Source organism: Triticum aestivum, chromosome 5A, assembly GCF_018294505.1.
Source record: "Triticum aestivum cultivar Chinese Spring chromosome 5A, IWGSC CS RefSeq v2.1, whole genome shotgun sequence".
Taxonomy (NCBI): domain Eukaryota; kingdom Viridiplantae; phylum Streptophyta; class Magnoliopsida; order Poales; family Poaceae; genus Triticum; species Triticum aestivum.
The window spans coordinates 409962071-409974317 of NC_057806.1; the positions used below are offsets into that span (position 1 = coordinate 409962071).

General features: G+C 46.0%; 1 protein-coding gene across 5 annotated transcripts; it reads right to left on the bottom strand.

The window, feature by feature from the left end:
• Positions 1–7637: 7637 nt before the first annotated feature.
• LOC123103667 (malonyl-CoA decarboxylase, mitochondrial) lies at positions 7638–11527 on the bottom strand. 5 transcript variants are annotated; one of them, XM_044525324.1, is made up of 12 exons: positions 10834–11527; positions 10559–10703; positions 10388–10478; positions 10032–10090; positions 9870–9947; positions 9685–9768; positions 9334–9512; positions 8923–9045; positions 8719–8791; positions 8331–8416; positions 8148–8232; positions 7638–8001 (listed from the first exon to the last, which is right to left on the bottom strand). In XM_044525324.1, exons 1-11 carry the CDS (start codon positions 11367–11369, stop codon positions 8157–8159), a joined length of 1530 nt encoding a protein of 509 aa, XP_044381259.1. In that variant the 5' UTR covers positions 11370–11527; the 3' UTR covers positions 7638–8001; positions 8148–8156. The 5 variants fall into 5 exon arrangements, with proteins under 5 accessions (XP_044381259.1, XP_044381256.1, XP_044381261.1 ...); XM_044525321.1 differs by having other exon boundaries at positions 7638–8028; XM_044525326.1 differs by having other exon boundaries at positions 7638–8070.
• Positions 11528–12247: the final 720 nt, after the last annotated feature.

Sequence of the window (12247 nt, forward strand, 5' to 3'; positions counted from 1 at the left end):
TTCTTGAAACAAGTAATACTTCTCGCCATCTCCGTTCATTCCCCGGTCCCCGTGTTGTTTCTAACCGGAAACCCGACAATTGAACTATGATGGGCCGATTCAAAACTTCTAGCAACCCTATTGCTTTGAAGTGAATGGTCGATAGTTTCATTCTAGGTCTTCTGGTTATTGAATCACCATTATAACATTGATCGTGCTACTTAGTCCATTTTTCAGGTGCAGATTTCATACAATGTTTACTTATGGATGTTCTCCTCTAACATACTTCATTATATACTTCGGTGTATGTCCAAATTAAAGTTATCATCTTGTTCACTTAAATGTAGAAATCCATGATTATGGAAATCTCGATGAATTGTTGCTGAGCCCATCGTCCACATCCTCATCTTCTCCTTGCTGAAATTGTAAGACTTATTCTATAAGTAGTTCCTGAAGGATCCTTTGTGTATTCAAAGTATGATCTTTACCCAATGACCATGTCGGTGCTATCTCGAAGCATGTCTGTGATACTCCGAATATCCACAAGAACATTGTAAGTGCAATGCTAAATATTTCTTGATCGACTATCCAAACATTGTTGTATGGGTACATATCATAATTCTTCTTACCCCTTTTATCTTTATGGTCATGACTTTGATCTCCTGACACGTATTTCATGCCCTGCTTAATCTTGGGAAGGATATACTCCTATTCATTGTGTTTAAACACATTTTCCTTTCCATTGTTTTGTTTAACCTTTCTCGTAATCTACTTAACTGAGCAGTGATAATTCCCTGCTTAGGTGAGCACCTCGTTGTACCCCTCTGTCAGTAAGACCCTGTTACTATTGTTGATGACATTCCAGTAACCACCGATGGACGAGAACTTTTCCTATTGGTCTGCCTCATCTTACGAGCAGGAAAATGGTTCTCTTACTCCCTCGCCCTTGGTACCAACGTTGTTGCCAACATAACTGGCAGGCTACCCTCTGACATACCTTGCTATCGTGACCGTGCAAGATGTCAGCACCCTTTCTAATTTTAACCCACATGGTGGGACCATAACCCATAGTTCCACAGGATCAGAACCTGACTCTCATGTACCCCTGTTACCAGGGTTGTTCCTCGTGCATGGCCTCGTATGTAATTCACGAGCCACCTTCCGAGAGATCATCAATTCTGGTATCAGACACAATACTTATTCCCGTTGATCTGTACACCTTTCATGCCCTGTTGCAGGCATCGAACGATTGCCTGCCCACTCGAAACTTCCCATAATACCTCCTTATTTTGCTCTTGATAGTTTCTTAAGTTTCAATTCGAGAGTTACTTTCCGCCACCTTCCTTCATGTTATCGACCAGATAGTCAACCTTGCGGAGGTCCATTCTCCCGGAATACCCCCCTTATTCTTTCGTAAGTACGATGGAGTTCCCGAAGAAAGGATGATGACTTCCTCATGATGACCTGAAGCAGAGAAATGAAGACATCAACTTAATGGATTGACCTCTTCGAGAAGAGCAACCAAGACCGAGAACACTAGCTAGAATTTCGTAAACAGAACCTTCCTCCTTTACTTCGCCTCTTAAATCTTGGGACGAGATTTCTAGTAGTGAAGGAGAATTGTAACGCCCGGATAAGTAGCTACAATATTCCCACGTTAATGATGCCACATCACCAAGGTTACTGTTGTTAATCTCGCATTACGTCAAAACCGATTCAAATTCAAATTTAGATTTAAGTCAAATGGTAAAAGTTTTCAAATGTCAAAACAAAAATGTTCAATGGGTTGAAATTATTCACTAGATAGTTGTCATGCCTTAACAAACATTTCAAGATGTGATTAAAATGGCCGTGGATATGAAGACAGTACCAAAACAGCCCCATTTAAGTCATTTCCTTTTTAATCAAAATACAAACAACTTCAAACCATTCCCAAAAAATTTATGGCAGTGAGATATGTTGCATACTAAATATTGAGACAAGCCACACATTTTACAAACGTGGATTATTGTTAAAGTCCAACAGAAAGTAAAATAGAAAACAAAATAAAATAAACAAAAGACCCCCCCCCCTTCCCCTGGCCAACTGCGCCAAGGCCCAGCCGGCCAGCCCAACCGGCCCCTCACTCCCCATAAGCCCCCCACCGACGGGAAACCCTAGCCCGTAACCCCCCACTCCTCCCCCGATCCCTCTCGTCTCCCCACCCTGCCCCCGAGTGGATCTGGATCGGGCGTAACCGACGCCCACGACCCGTCGCGCGCCATCGCCCCACCGCCCTCGTCCCCGGCGGCCCGAAAGTTGCCTCGATCACGTCGCCCCCGACCCGAGCCGCCACGACGCCGCCGGAGTTCGCCGAATCGCTTCCCCGGCCTCCCCCTCACCGGACCACCTTGACCCTCGCTGCCCCCCTCACTGCAACACCCGTGAGCCACCTCCCCTCCTCTTCTTCCCCCACCCCCGCGTCGGCGCCGCCCACTGCTGGCCCCTGCACCGCACCTCGCCATGCGGCGTGCTCGTCGAGCCTCCTCCCTGTGCCCCTCCCCTGCTAGCCTCAGGGCCACACGCGCCGCGCTCCGGCCCGTGCACCAGGCCCGCGCCTTGTTCTCGTCGTGCACCGCCTGCGCCCCGCCTCGTCCTTGCCGCCCGCTGCCGCTCTGCATTGCTGTTGCAGCCTCTGCTACTGCCGGAGGCCGCCGACGCTGCCGCACATGCGCTGGCCGGCCCCTGCCCGTCGCCCGCTTCCAGCCACTGTCACCCATGGTGCCCCCCCCCCTTGCGCGCCCTCCTGGCGCCTCGACCTCCTATCGCTGGCCATCCCGCAGCCACCATGCGGCGCGCCTCCTCGCGACGCACATATAGCCCCAGCCGCATCGCAAACCATCGCCAGAACCAAGCGCGCGGTCGTCGCCAGCAAGCTCGGCCTCACCACCATTAACATGCTGGCGTGGCGCGTGACTAACCCCTATTTCAGCACTAACCCGAACACCTAAACAGGCACTAACATGTGGACCCTCCCTAATTAAACTAAACATAAATAATCTATTTAACTAATCTAACAACCAAGTGTCAATGACACACGGGCCCCCACCACTAAATAATGGCTAGATTAAACTATTAAGTTAATAGACACTGACACAGGCCCACTAGCTAATTAGTTTAGTTTACAAAATAAAACCTATTCTTAAACTCTCTCGCTGACCAGTGGGGCCGCTGTTCTGCTGACCGGGGTGCTGACTCAACCCTGGCCCACCAGTCAGCCTCTATTGATTGGGTAGTTGACCAAGACAACTGGACCCGCTGTTAACTCTGTTGCATATGGCTGGGTAGACTTACTGTGTACCCATAGTAATTTAATTTTGAATTAAATTAAATCCAGAAATTAGAAAATCATTTAAAACTTTGAAAAAAAATATAAAATAATCTATAACTCGGATGAAAATACTTTGTACATGAAAGTTGCTCAGAATGACAAGATGAATCCGAATACGCAGTCCGTTTGTCAGCCACACGTCCCTAGCATAGCGAATATGCAATTTTCCCCCTCCAGTCCGAAAACGCGAAACACCGGGAATACTTTCCAGGATGTTTCCCCCCTTCGTCGGTATCACCTACTGCCGCGTTAGGGCACACCTAGCATCGCTCATTGTCATGTCATGCATCATCATGCTTATGTTTTTATTATATTTATTGTTTCTTCCCCCTCTTCTCTCGTTAGACATCGAGACCGACGCCGCTGTTACCCAATACGACTACGGTGTTAACGACCCCTCCTTGCCAGAGCAACCAGGCAACCCCCCCCCCCCCTTGATCAACCCGATATCGCTTATTCCTTCTCTCTACTGCTTGCATTACAGTAGTGTAGCATGTTACTGCTTTTTGTTAATCCTATCATGATGCATAGCCTGTCTTTGCTACTACTGTTGTTACCTTTACCTGCAATCCTAAATGCTTAGTATAGGATGCTAGTATTCCATCAGTAGCCCTACATTCTTGTCAGTCTGCCATGCTATACTTTTGGGTCATGATCACGTCTGGTGTTGATCATGGATTCACGGGTATATACTATATACTTTACATGATACATGTGGTGACTAAAGTTGGGCCAACTCGTTGAGTACCCGCGAGTGATTCACGGATTAGGGGCTGAAAGGACATTTGTCCTGACGGCCCTCTGGGTGGATCTTTGTGGTGGAGCGACAGGGCAGGTTGAGACCACCTAGGTGAGAGGTGGGCCTGGCCCTGGTCGGCGTCCGCGATTACTTCAAAATAACACGCTTAACGAGATTTTGGTATTTGATCTGAGTCTGGCCACTGGCCTATATGCACTAACCAACTACGCGGGAATAGTTATGGGCACTCGACGTCGTGGTATCAGCGGAAGCCTCCTAGACGTCAGCGACTGAGCGGCGCGCGCCGGGTTGGACTGTGTAATGCAACTTCCTTTGTAATGTAGGTTTCTAGGTCTGCTCACCGGCCGCGTACGCAACGTGCAGGTGTGCAATGGGCGAGGGCCCAGACCCCTGCATGCATAGGATTTAGACCGGCATGCTGACCTCTCTGTTAGGCCTAGGCGGGGCTGCGACGTGTTGATCTTCCGAGGCCAGGCATGACCCAGGAAAGTGTGTCCGGCCAGAGGGATCAAGCATGTTGGGTAATGTGGTGCACCCCTGCAGGGAAGTTTATCTATTCGAATAGTCATGTCCCTCGGTAAAAGGACGACCCGGAGTTGTACCTCGACCTTATGACAACTAGAATCGGATACTTAATAAAACACACCCTTCCAAGTGCCAGATACAACCCGGTGATCGCTCTCTCACAGGGCAACGAGGAGAGGATCGTCGGGTAGGATTATACTATACGATGATACTTGGTGAACTTACCATCTACTCTCTTTTATATGCTTCAAGATGGAGGCTGCCAGAAGCGTAGTCTTCACTAGGACTAGCTATCCCCCTCTTATTCTGGCATTCTGCAGTTCAGTCCACAGATACTACCCATTTCATTGATACCAATGCATATGTAGTGTAGATCCTTGCTTGCGAGTACTTTGGATGAGTACTCATGGTTGCTTTGCTCCCCCCTTTTCCCCTTTCTATACCTGGTTGTTGCGACCAGATGTTGGAGCCTAGGAGCCAGATGCCACCGACGACGACTCCTACTACACCGGAGGTGCCTACTACTACGTGCAGGCCGCCACCGACGACCAGGAGTAGTTTAGGAGGATCCCAAGCAGGAGGCCTGCGCCTCTTTTGATATGTATCCCAGTTTGTGCTAGCCATCTTATGGAAACTTGTTTAACTTATGTTTGTACTGAGATATTGTTGCTTCCGCTGACTTGTCTATGATCGAGCTTGTATTCGATCCCTCGAGGCCCCTGGCTTGTATTATGATGCTTGTATGACTTATTTTATTTTAGAGATGTGTTGTGATATCTTTTCGTGAGTCCCTGATCTTGATCGTACACGTTTGCGTGTATGATTAGTATACGATTGAATCGAGGGTGTCACACTCCACCTCCGTCGCTCGCTCCCTCCACAACTTCAGCTGCAAGTAGTCTAGCTCCTCTGGTGCGATCGATCAAATCGATAGAATATCGAACGGCTCCATTTACAGTGGCGAGGGCAAGGCGATGATGGAAGGGGTGCTGGTAGGTGTCGAGGGCTCTACGGCGATGGGGTGGATCCATGGCGGTGAGATCGAGCGGCGAAGGATCTACGGTGGAGCTCGATGTTCTTGTGGAGTGTCTATGTAACGACAGACGAGGAGCTTTCACTTATGTTCATTGGTTATTGCGGTAAACCATTTCCCTTTGACCCCCTCCAATGAATAAGCAACACGCGCACCCCGAGGTGCAGCTTTGGCCACATACTAGATCGATAACATACTTTTGGCGGGTGACAATCCCAACTTTGGGCGGGTGACAATCCCATTTAAACTTACGGTTATTTTCACAATTTCAAAACAAAGAAGGCTCAGGCATGAAATAAACTTAAGGTTCCATTCACCTGCTTAAGCAAACGACTTATGTATCACCAAAGAAAGCCATGGGCAATGGTCATCGTTTTTTGTCATTTGTAAATACAAGGCAAATACAAACGCAGTACGAACATAATCATTTGCAGATAAGAAAACATCATTCAAATAGTTTACCTAACTTGTCAGTTGCATTTGGTTTTTGCCCCGTTATGGATCATTCATAAAACATGTTCATGGATTGCTTGGCTACCATCGTTCTTTGCGTCAAGGACGCAACGAGTCATCTAGTAATAAAATAGATGATAAGTCATGGTGATTCTTACCAAACGATACGACAAATGGATCCTATCTAGCTGAGAAATAACTATGTATCATTCGCCTTACGCCCACATGTTGTTTTCACTCCATTTGATATTCCCATGGGTCAGTGGGTTGTTTCTTAGTTGCGGTTGTCAGTTCGGGTTTTTGTCTTTGCCTAGTTACGCGCTTGCAATTGCGCACGAACGCATCATGTGCAACTCGTGCACGTGTGACTAGTAGGGGAAAATCAGGCCAACACCAATTGCATACGTGTTGCAACAATTGCAATTGCGCAAGGATGTGTCGCATGCAACTAGCACATGTGCAACTAGTAGGAAAAAAACAGGTCGATACCAATTGCATACGTGCTGCAATGGTTGAATTGTGCATGGGTGCGTCGCATGCAACTTGCGCACATGTGACTAGTGTGAAAGTTTGACCCCAATTGCAGTCGCTTTGTGTCAGTGCAATTGCAGTCGCTTTGTGTCAATGCAATTGCAATCGTGTTACAATACTTGAAGCCGTGTGTCTGGTGGTGGACATACAACTAACCCTGACAACTCCACTCCCGACCCCAATTACAATCGCTTCGTGTCCATGCAGTTGCAGTGAGGTTACAATGCTTGCAATTGCATGTCTCATGGTGGACATGCAATTGGCCCCGATAACTCCCCTTTGGACCTCATTTGCAGTCGCTTTGTGCCCATGCAGTCAGGTTACAATGTTTGCAGTTGCATATCTAGTGGTGGACAATAGGCCCCAACAACTCCCCTCTCGCTCTGTGCTCGTGCAATTGCAGTTGAGTTACAGTGTTTGTAGTTCCATGTCTGATGGTTGACATGCAACTGCCCGACAACCCCCCCCCCCCCCCCCCCCCTCGCCACCCCAGTTGAGTTAGCACCCTATCCCGACTCCTATTGCAGTCGTTTTATGACCATAACTCACCCTATCCCGTCTCCTATTGCAGTCGTTTTATGACCATACAATTGCAGTTGGGTTACAACGTTTACAGTTGCTTGTCTAGTGGTAGAAGGCATGCAGCTAGCACATTTATGGGTATATGTGTCATAAAAAGTACGAAAAAACAATGAGATCACATACTTTTGTTCCTCGCACAAACAAAAAATAAAAACAGACCACACTGCAAAAAGAATTAGACACAACAACAAATAATACAAGCTCAGTCCATAGCCACACACAACAGATAATGGGTCGCCCAACAGCACAGCACAAATCTTCGCGCATAACAGATCAGACAGTGCATAAAAAAAATCTCATCTAGCTGAGTTTTGGCAATTCCGAAAAGAAAACGGCTTGTGCAGTTACAAGGCAAGAATAAGGTCAACCACTACCCTGCGGCCTATCAGATTTTGCTCCACAAATAACAGATGTGATATATGTTATACATTGTACAGAAAAAATGGTCTTACAATAATTTGCAGTGTGTGTTCCTTTGCATGTTCATGTGCAAGATATAAATACATGTTGTATTTTCTGCTACGATTCCCAAAGCGGAAGGGATGAAGAGCTAGCCAGAGTCATCAATTCATATCTCCTCTAGGCTTTTAGAAGGTAGTATACGGAAGGAACAGCCACTACCAAACTAACCATGTGCCTTGAATGTCCACAATAAACCGCAGAAGAGGAGTCAGATACTTCCGCTGTAAATCATCTTCATTGAGTGTATCACACACAGATACAATTGTTGATGTGAAGCAATTGCATCTCCGTTTCATATATATGTGGCTGTTCCAGAATATCTCAGTAAGGATACTGAAGATAGAATGAAAAATTGGTGAAACACCGGTAATAACACTGAAGTACAGCAGAGGAAAAACGTCATGGCATAGCATAAGATGTAAAATCTCATACCAGCCAAGCACAGAGCTAACCTCAACATGTTAGGAGAGGTTAGGTGACGTATGGATAATCCCTGTAGCCGAATAAGACGATGCATATTCTTCTATATTCTCCAACCTGAAAATATTGATAGTGTTAGAGAAGCTAGTCTCCGTGAAAGCTATCCAAAGGTATCCAGATTGACGTTTTGTTTTGATAAAAAGCTAAAAGCATACCTGTACAGATAATTGACCATGATACCTCCACTTTGTTCAATGCCCTTCTCGGATTGGTCGGCCATCCAGTTTATTCTCTCAACCATCTACCATAAAATAAAAGTGGTGTTCAGCTGTTATGTAATGCCCACTGAATTGTTTCAAACAGCTACTCCTTGAAAGTCAATATAATTAAGCCCAAAGTTCATACGGAGAAACGCAACAGTACATCATGTCAGAAAACGAAATTACAATGTGGTTCGGGGACAGGTATTAGAATTTTAATTTCAGGTAGAAGACCAAAGAAAAAACATCTGGTTTCTTAAGTCTGAGCCCAGCACAGCCGCATCCAATACTCAGGATCGATATTTAAAGTTAAGACTGAATGGGGTGACAGTGGCTATCTTACTGCTCCATTTTGCAAGTGAAAATTAGCAACAGCATCTAGAGCTTTTCCTCGTATTGTCTCTCTGGTAAGATACCTATACATCATATGAGAAGGCTGTCAGCTTCTGCAATTGAAACATATAATGTTCCATCCATTCAGAGAATGAATAGTGTTAACTCCAATCTTTGGTAACATTCCCAAATTCCAATGTGTCTTTTTACATACCTTACACACAAACGCATAAGAGGAGATTTCAGCGCAGCAGATAATTTGTCAGACTTTGCCCATTGACTTGATTTCAGTATATCTTGCAAAAGTTCAATTCCTTGTTTACCGTTGACTTGATCGCTGCAATAACAGTAAGGGCACAAATGACAATATATCAAGAAGTGATCATTTACCCTATTCGTTTTAAAATGATGGGTAGCCAAAATATTAACAGCGGAATTTTAAAATTAAGATAACCATTTCCTTCAGCAATTCAAAGCATGTGAAAGAAAGTACAAAGATCATGGGCACTAACTTCCCAAAAGAACAAAATAATGTTTTTGAGAAAAGGCTACATGTATAGAAGCCTTAGAAGGTGAAACTGGGTCAATTGAAATTCGCCATTTTGTTTTCTTAAATGGAACATACATGGCACTGTGTATCATCTTCTCTTCCTCCGGGAAAAGGATGGATTCTCTGAAAGTAGAACTGGCACCTTCTATCGAATTGCCCTCTTGCATCTCTGTCTCTGCTAATTTTATTTGAGAGGCCAACTTAGCGAGAAGCCATTGCATGAAACCAGGTATCGGGCTAAGAGTAGCAAAAATCTGTATAAAATACCAACAAATAAATACATAAAATTAGATGTACCAGTAAACATAGCTATAACAAACTTTCTTTGCATGATGAATTATACATTTACAATTGACGCTACACCCAGAGAAGCATGCAGTTTATTGCATTTCCAGACAACAATGATCGAGATATTAGAAGCGGTACCTGCACGGAAGGCATATCTTTTCTCAACATGTCAATGACACGCTTGAGAAGAAACTTTCCCAGATTAATACCTGATAAGCCTGGCTGACAACAGCAATAGATAATCAGTTTGTAGGTGCGAGTTTGTCGCCCAAACTAGCACAATACATCCCTTGGTATTTATAATCCTTAAAAACTTTGTTTACCTGGGTTGATGATATTGAGTAAAACAGTGCACATTTAGCTTCACATTCAGCGATTGGAGGGACATCCAACAAAACTTCCTGATATGACAAGAGAACATAAGGTGCAAAGAAGTAGAGTAGAGTGCCCATTTATTAAAAGAACTCATGCCAAACTATAATAACCTGTATAGATGTGGCCATATCTTTGAGGAGAGCAACTTCGATGAAAATCAGGGGCTCCCCTAGTGTTAATGAAGACAGTAATAGCACTCAGACAAAGTTACTACGAGATCTAAAACCATCATCCTAGAAACTGTGAATCACTCTGTTCATAATACTATGAAAATATGTTTATTTTATCCCTAAGAAAATTTCAAACATGTGCAGGCAATACTACTGATATTGTGCAATCTAAATATCAATTCTTGGTACAACATCTGGGCATGCGTGGTCAAAATTTATAAGTTTCAGTTGTACCATCAGCAGTAATAGTCCCAATGTGCAAAAATCACAATCAGAAACAAAATGTCCCAACTAACCTGGTATCGCAGGATGGAAGTAACCAAAACAACGTCGGCCCACACCCAGCCTTCTCTTCAAGTCTATTAGATTTCTGATTGGATGCACAGCCTGAAAAAAAAAAGAACAAAATCATCAGCAAAACCACAAGAGAGCACATTGAACAATTTAATGGTGAGTCAAACACAGACTTCATAAGCCACAATCTTCTCCAGCAAGGAGGCAGGATCATCCCAGGTTATCTGGTGGAGTGCCAGTGCCGCTGGGCTGAGCCACGTCACGAGCTTCTCCTTCAAGTACCCATCCAATGCACGCAGCACAGGAGCATTCTCCTCCCTACGTTGCACTTGTAAGTTTCAATTAGACCAGAGAACCAGGAAGGGGACATCTCGGTTAAGCCCCCTAATGTCCCCAGTATCAGGCAGTAACGGCAACAGCAAGGTGTCAATGTCAATGCCAATCTCACCCCAGCAAGGCGAGGAGGTCGGCTCGGATGACCGCGAGGAGCTTGAGCCCGCCAGGCTGCGCGTTCATGGCCTCGAGGAACCCGGCGTACTTGGGCCGGAGCGCGTCCCGGAGCCCCCTCTCCATACGGTACAAAGCCGATGCGGCGCCGCCCTCCTCTCTCTCCGCCCCCGGCTGCTCGTCCCCACCCTCCCCGGTGGCGGAGACGCTCACGTACTGGCGCATGAGATCGCGGACCCGCGCGCGGGGCACGTCGTAGTCTGTGGCGAGGGATCGGAGGATCTCGTGGCGGCCGCGTCGGTCGAGGGAGCGGTACCCGTCGGAGAAGCACTCGAGGGCGGCGGGAGGCGGGGAGGCCGCGGCGATTGAGGCGTGGAGCCAGTGGCGGACGGAGGAGGCGGCGGCCGGCCGGGCACTGGGGTCGAGCTCGGGGCTGGCGGGGGGTGACGGAGCGGGCGGCGGCGAGGGGATAGAGTCGGGGTGCATCCTGGCACGGAGCAGGACGGCGAGGGATTTCGGGGTGTGGCTCCTGGTCATGCGATGCAATCGGGGCTGCCGCCACCGGTGATGGAAGGAAGATAGATGTAGTCAGGAAGGGCGGTGTCACCGGCGCGCGCGCCGACGGAGGTTGCGAACTGGGAGGTTTGGAGAGGCGGACGGTGGCGGTGCGCCAACTATGCGGTTGGGTTCAGCCGGTCAGTCGTCACCAAAACAGTACTACGTGGTACAGTTGGTGTAAAGTTGAGGGCGTTTAGGGCAACTCTAACAACAAATAAGGGGGTGTTTGTTTCCAGGGACTTTTTTGTGTAGGGAGTAAAAAAAGTCATTCTTAGAGATTTTTTTACCAAACGGGAGGGACTTTTTAGGGACTAAACTAGGCATTTGGGACTAAATGAAGAAGACTCTCAAGGAGAGTCTTTTTTGGGACTTTTGGGGACTTTTCCAACAATGCCCCTCCATGCATTCAATGGCCCGCCATTCCATGGTGTTGTTTGATTGTTATTTTTCTATATACTATGGGTAACATGGTCATTTAATAACCTCTAGGAAGGGACTAGGGACTTTTTAGTCTCTGGAAACAATCAGGAAGGGACTTTTTAGGGACTAGAGACTTTTTAGTTGGGACTAGAAAAAGTCGTAGGACTTATGAACCAAACAGGGCCTAAGAAGTCTACATCTAGCTTTTGTCTCAAGTCAAAGTTTTAAAACTTTGATCAATTTTATTCGAAAAAGTAGCAACATTTATGTCACTAAATTAGTATCAATAGATTCATTTTGACATACCAATTTGATGTCATATATGGTAATAGTATTTTTTGTAGTTGGTCAAATTTTAAAATTTTGATTTAAGACAAAAGATAGAAGTATTCCCGCTGGTCCTTTTTAGTTCGCATATAAGATTTGACTGAAGTCAA

Coding starts and splice junctions, on each gene's coding strand:
- LOC123103667 (XM_044525324.1), bottom strand. CDS start 11,369: ATGACCAGGAGCCACACCCCGAAATCCCTCGCCGTCCTGCTCCGTGCC. Junction 10,704..10,833: donor GACCTCCTCGCCTTGCTGGG/GTGAGATTGGCA, acceptor AGTGCAACGTAG/GGAGGAGAATGCTCCTGTGC. Junction 8,792..8,922: donor CTTATGCGTTTGTGTGTAAG/GTATGTAAAAAG, acceptor TATGATGTATAG/GTATCTTACCAGAGAGACAA.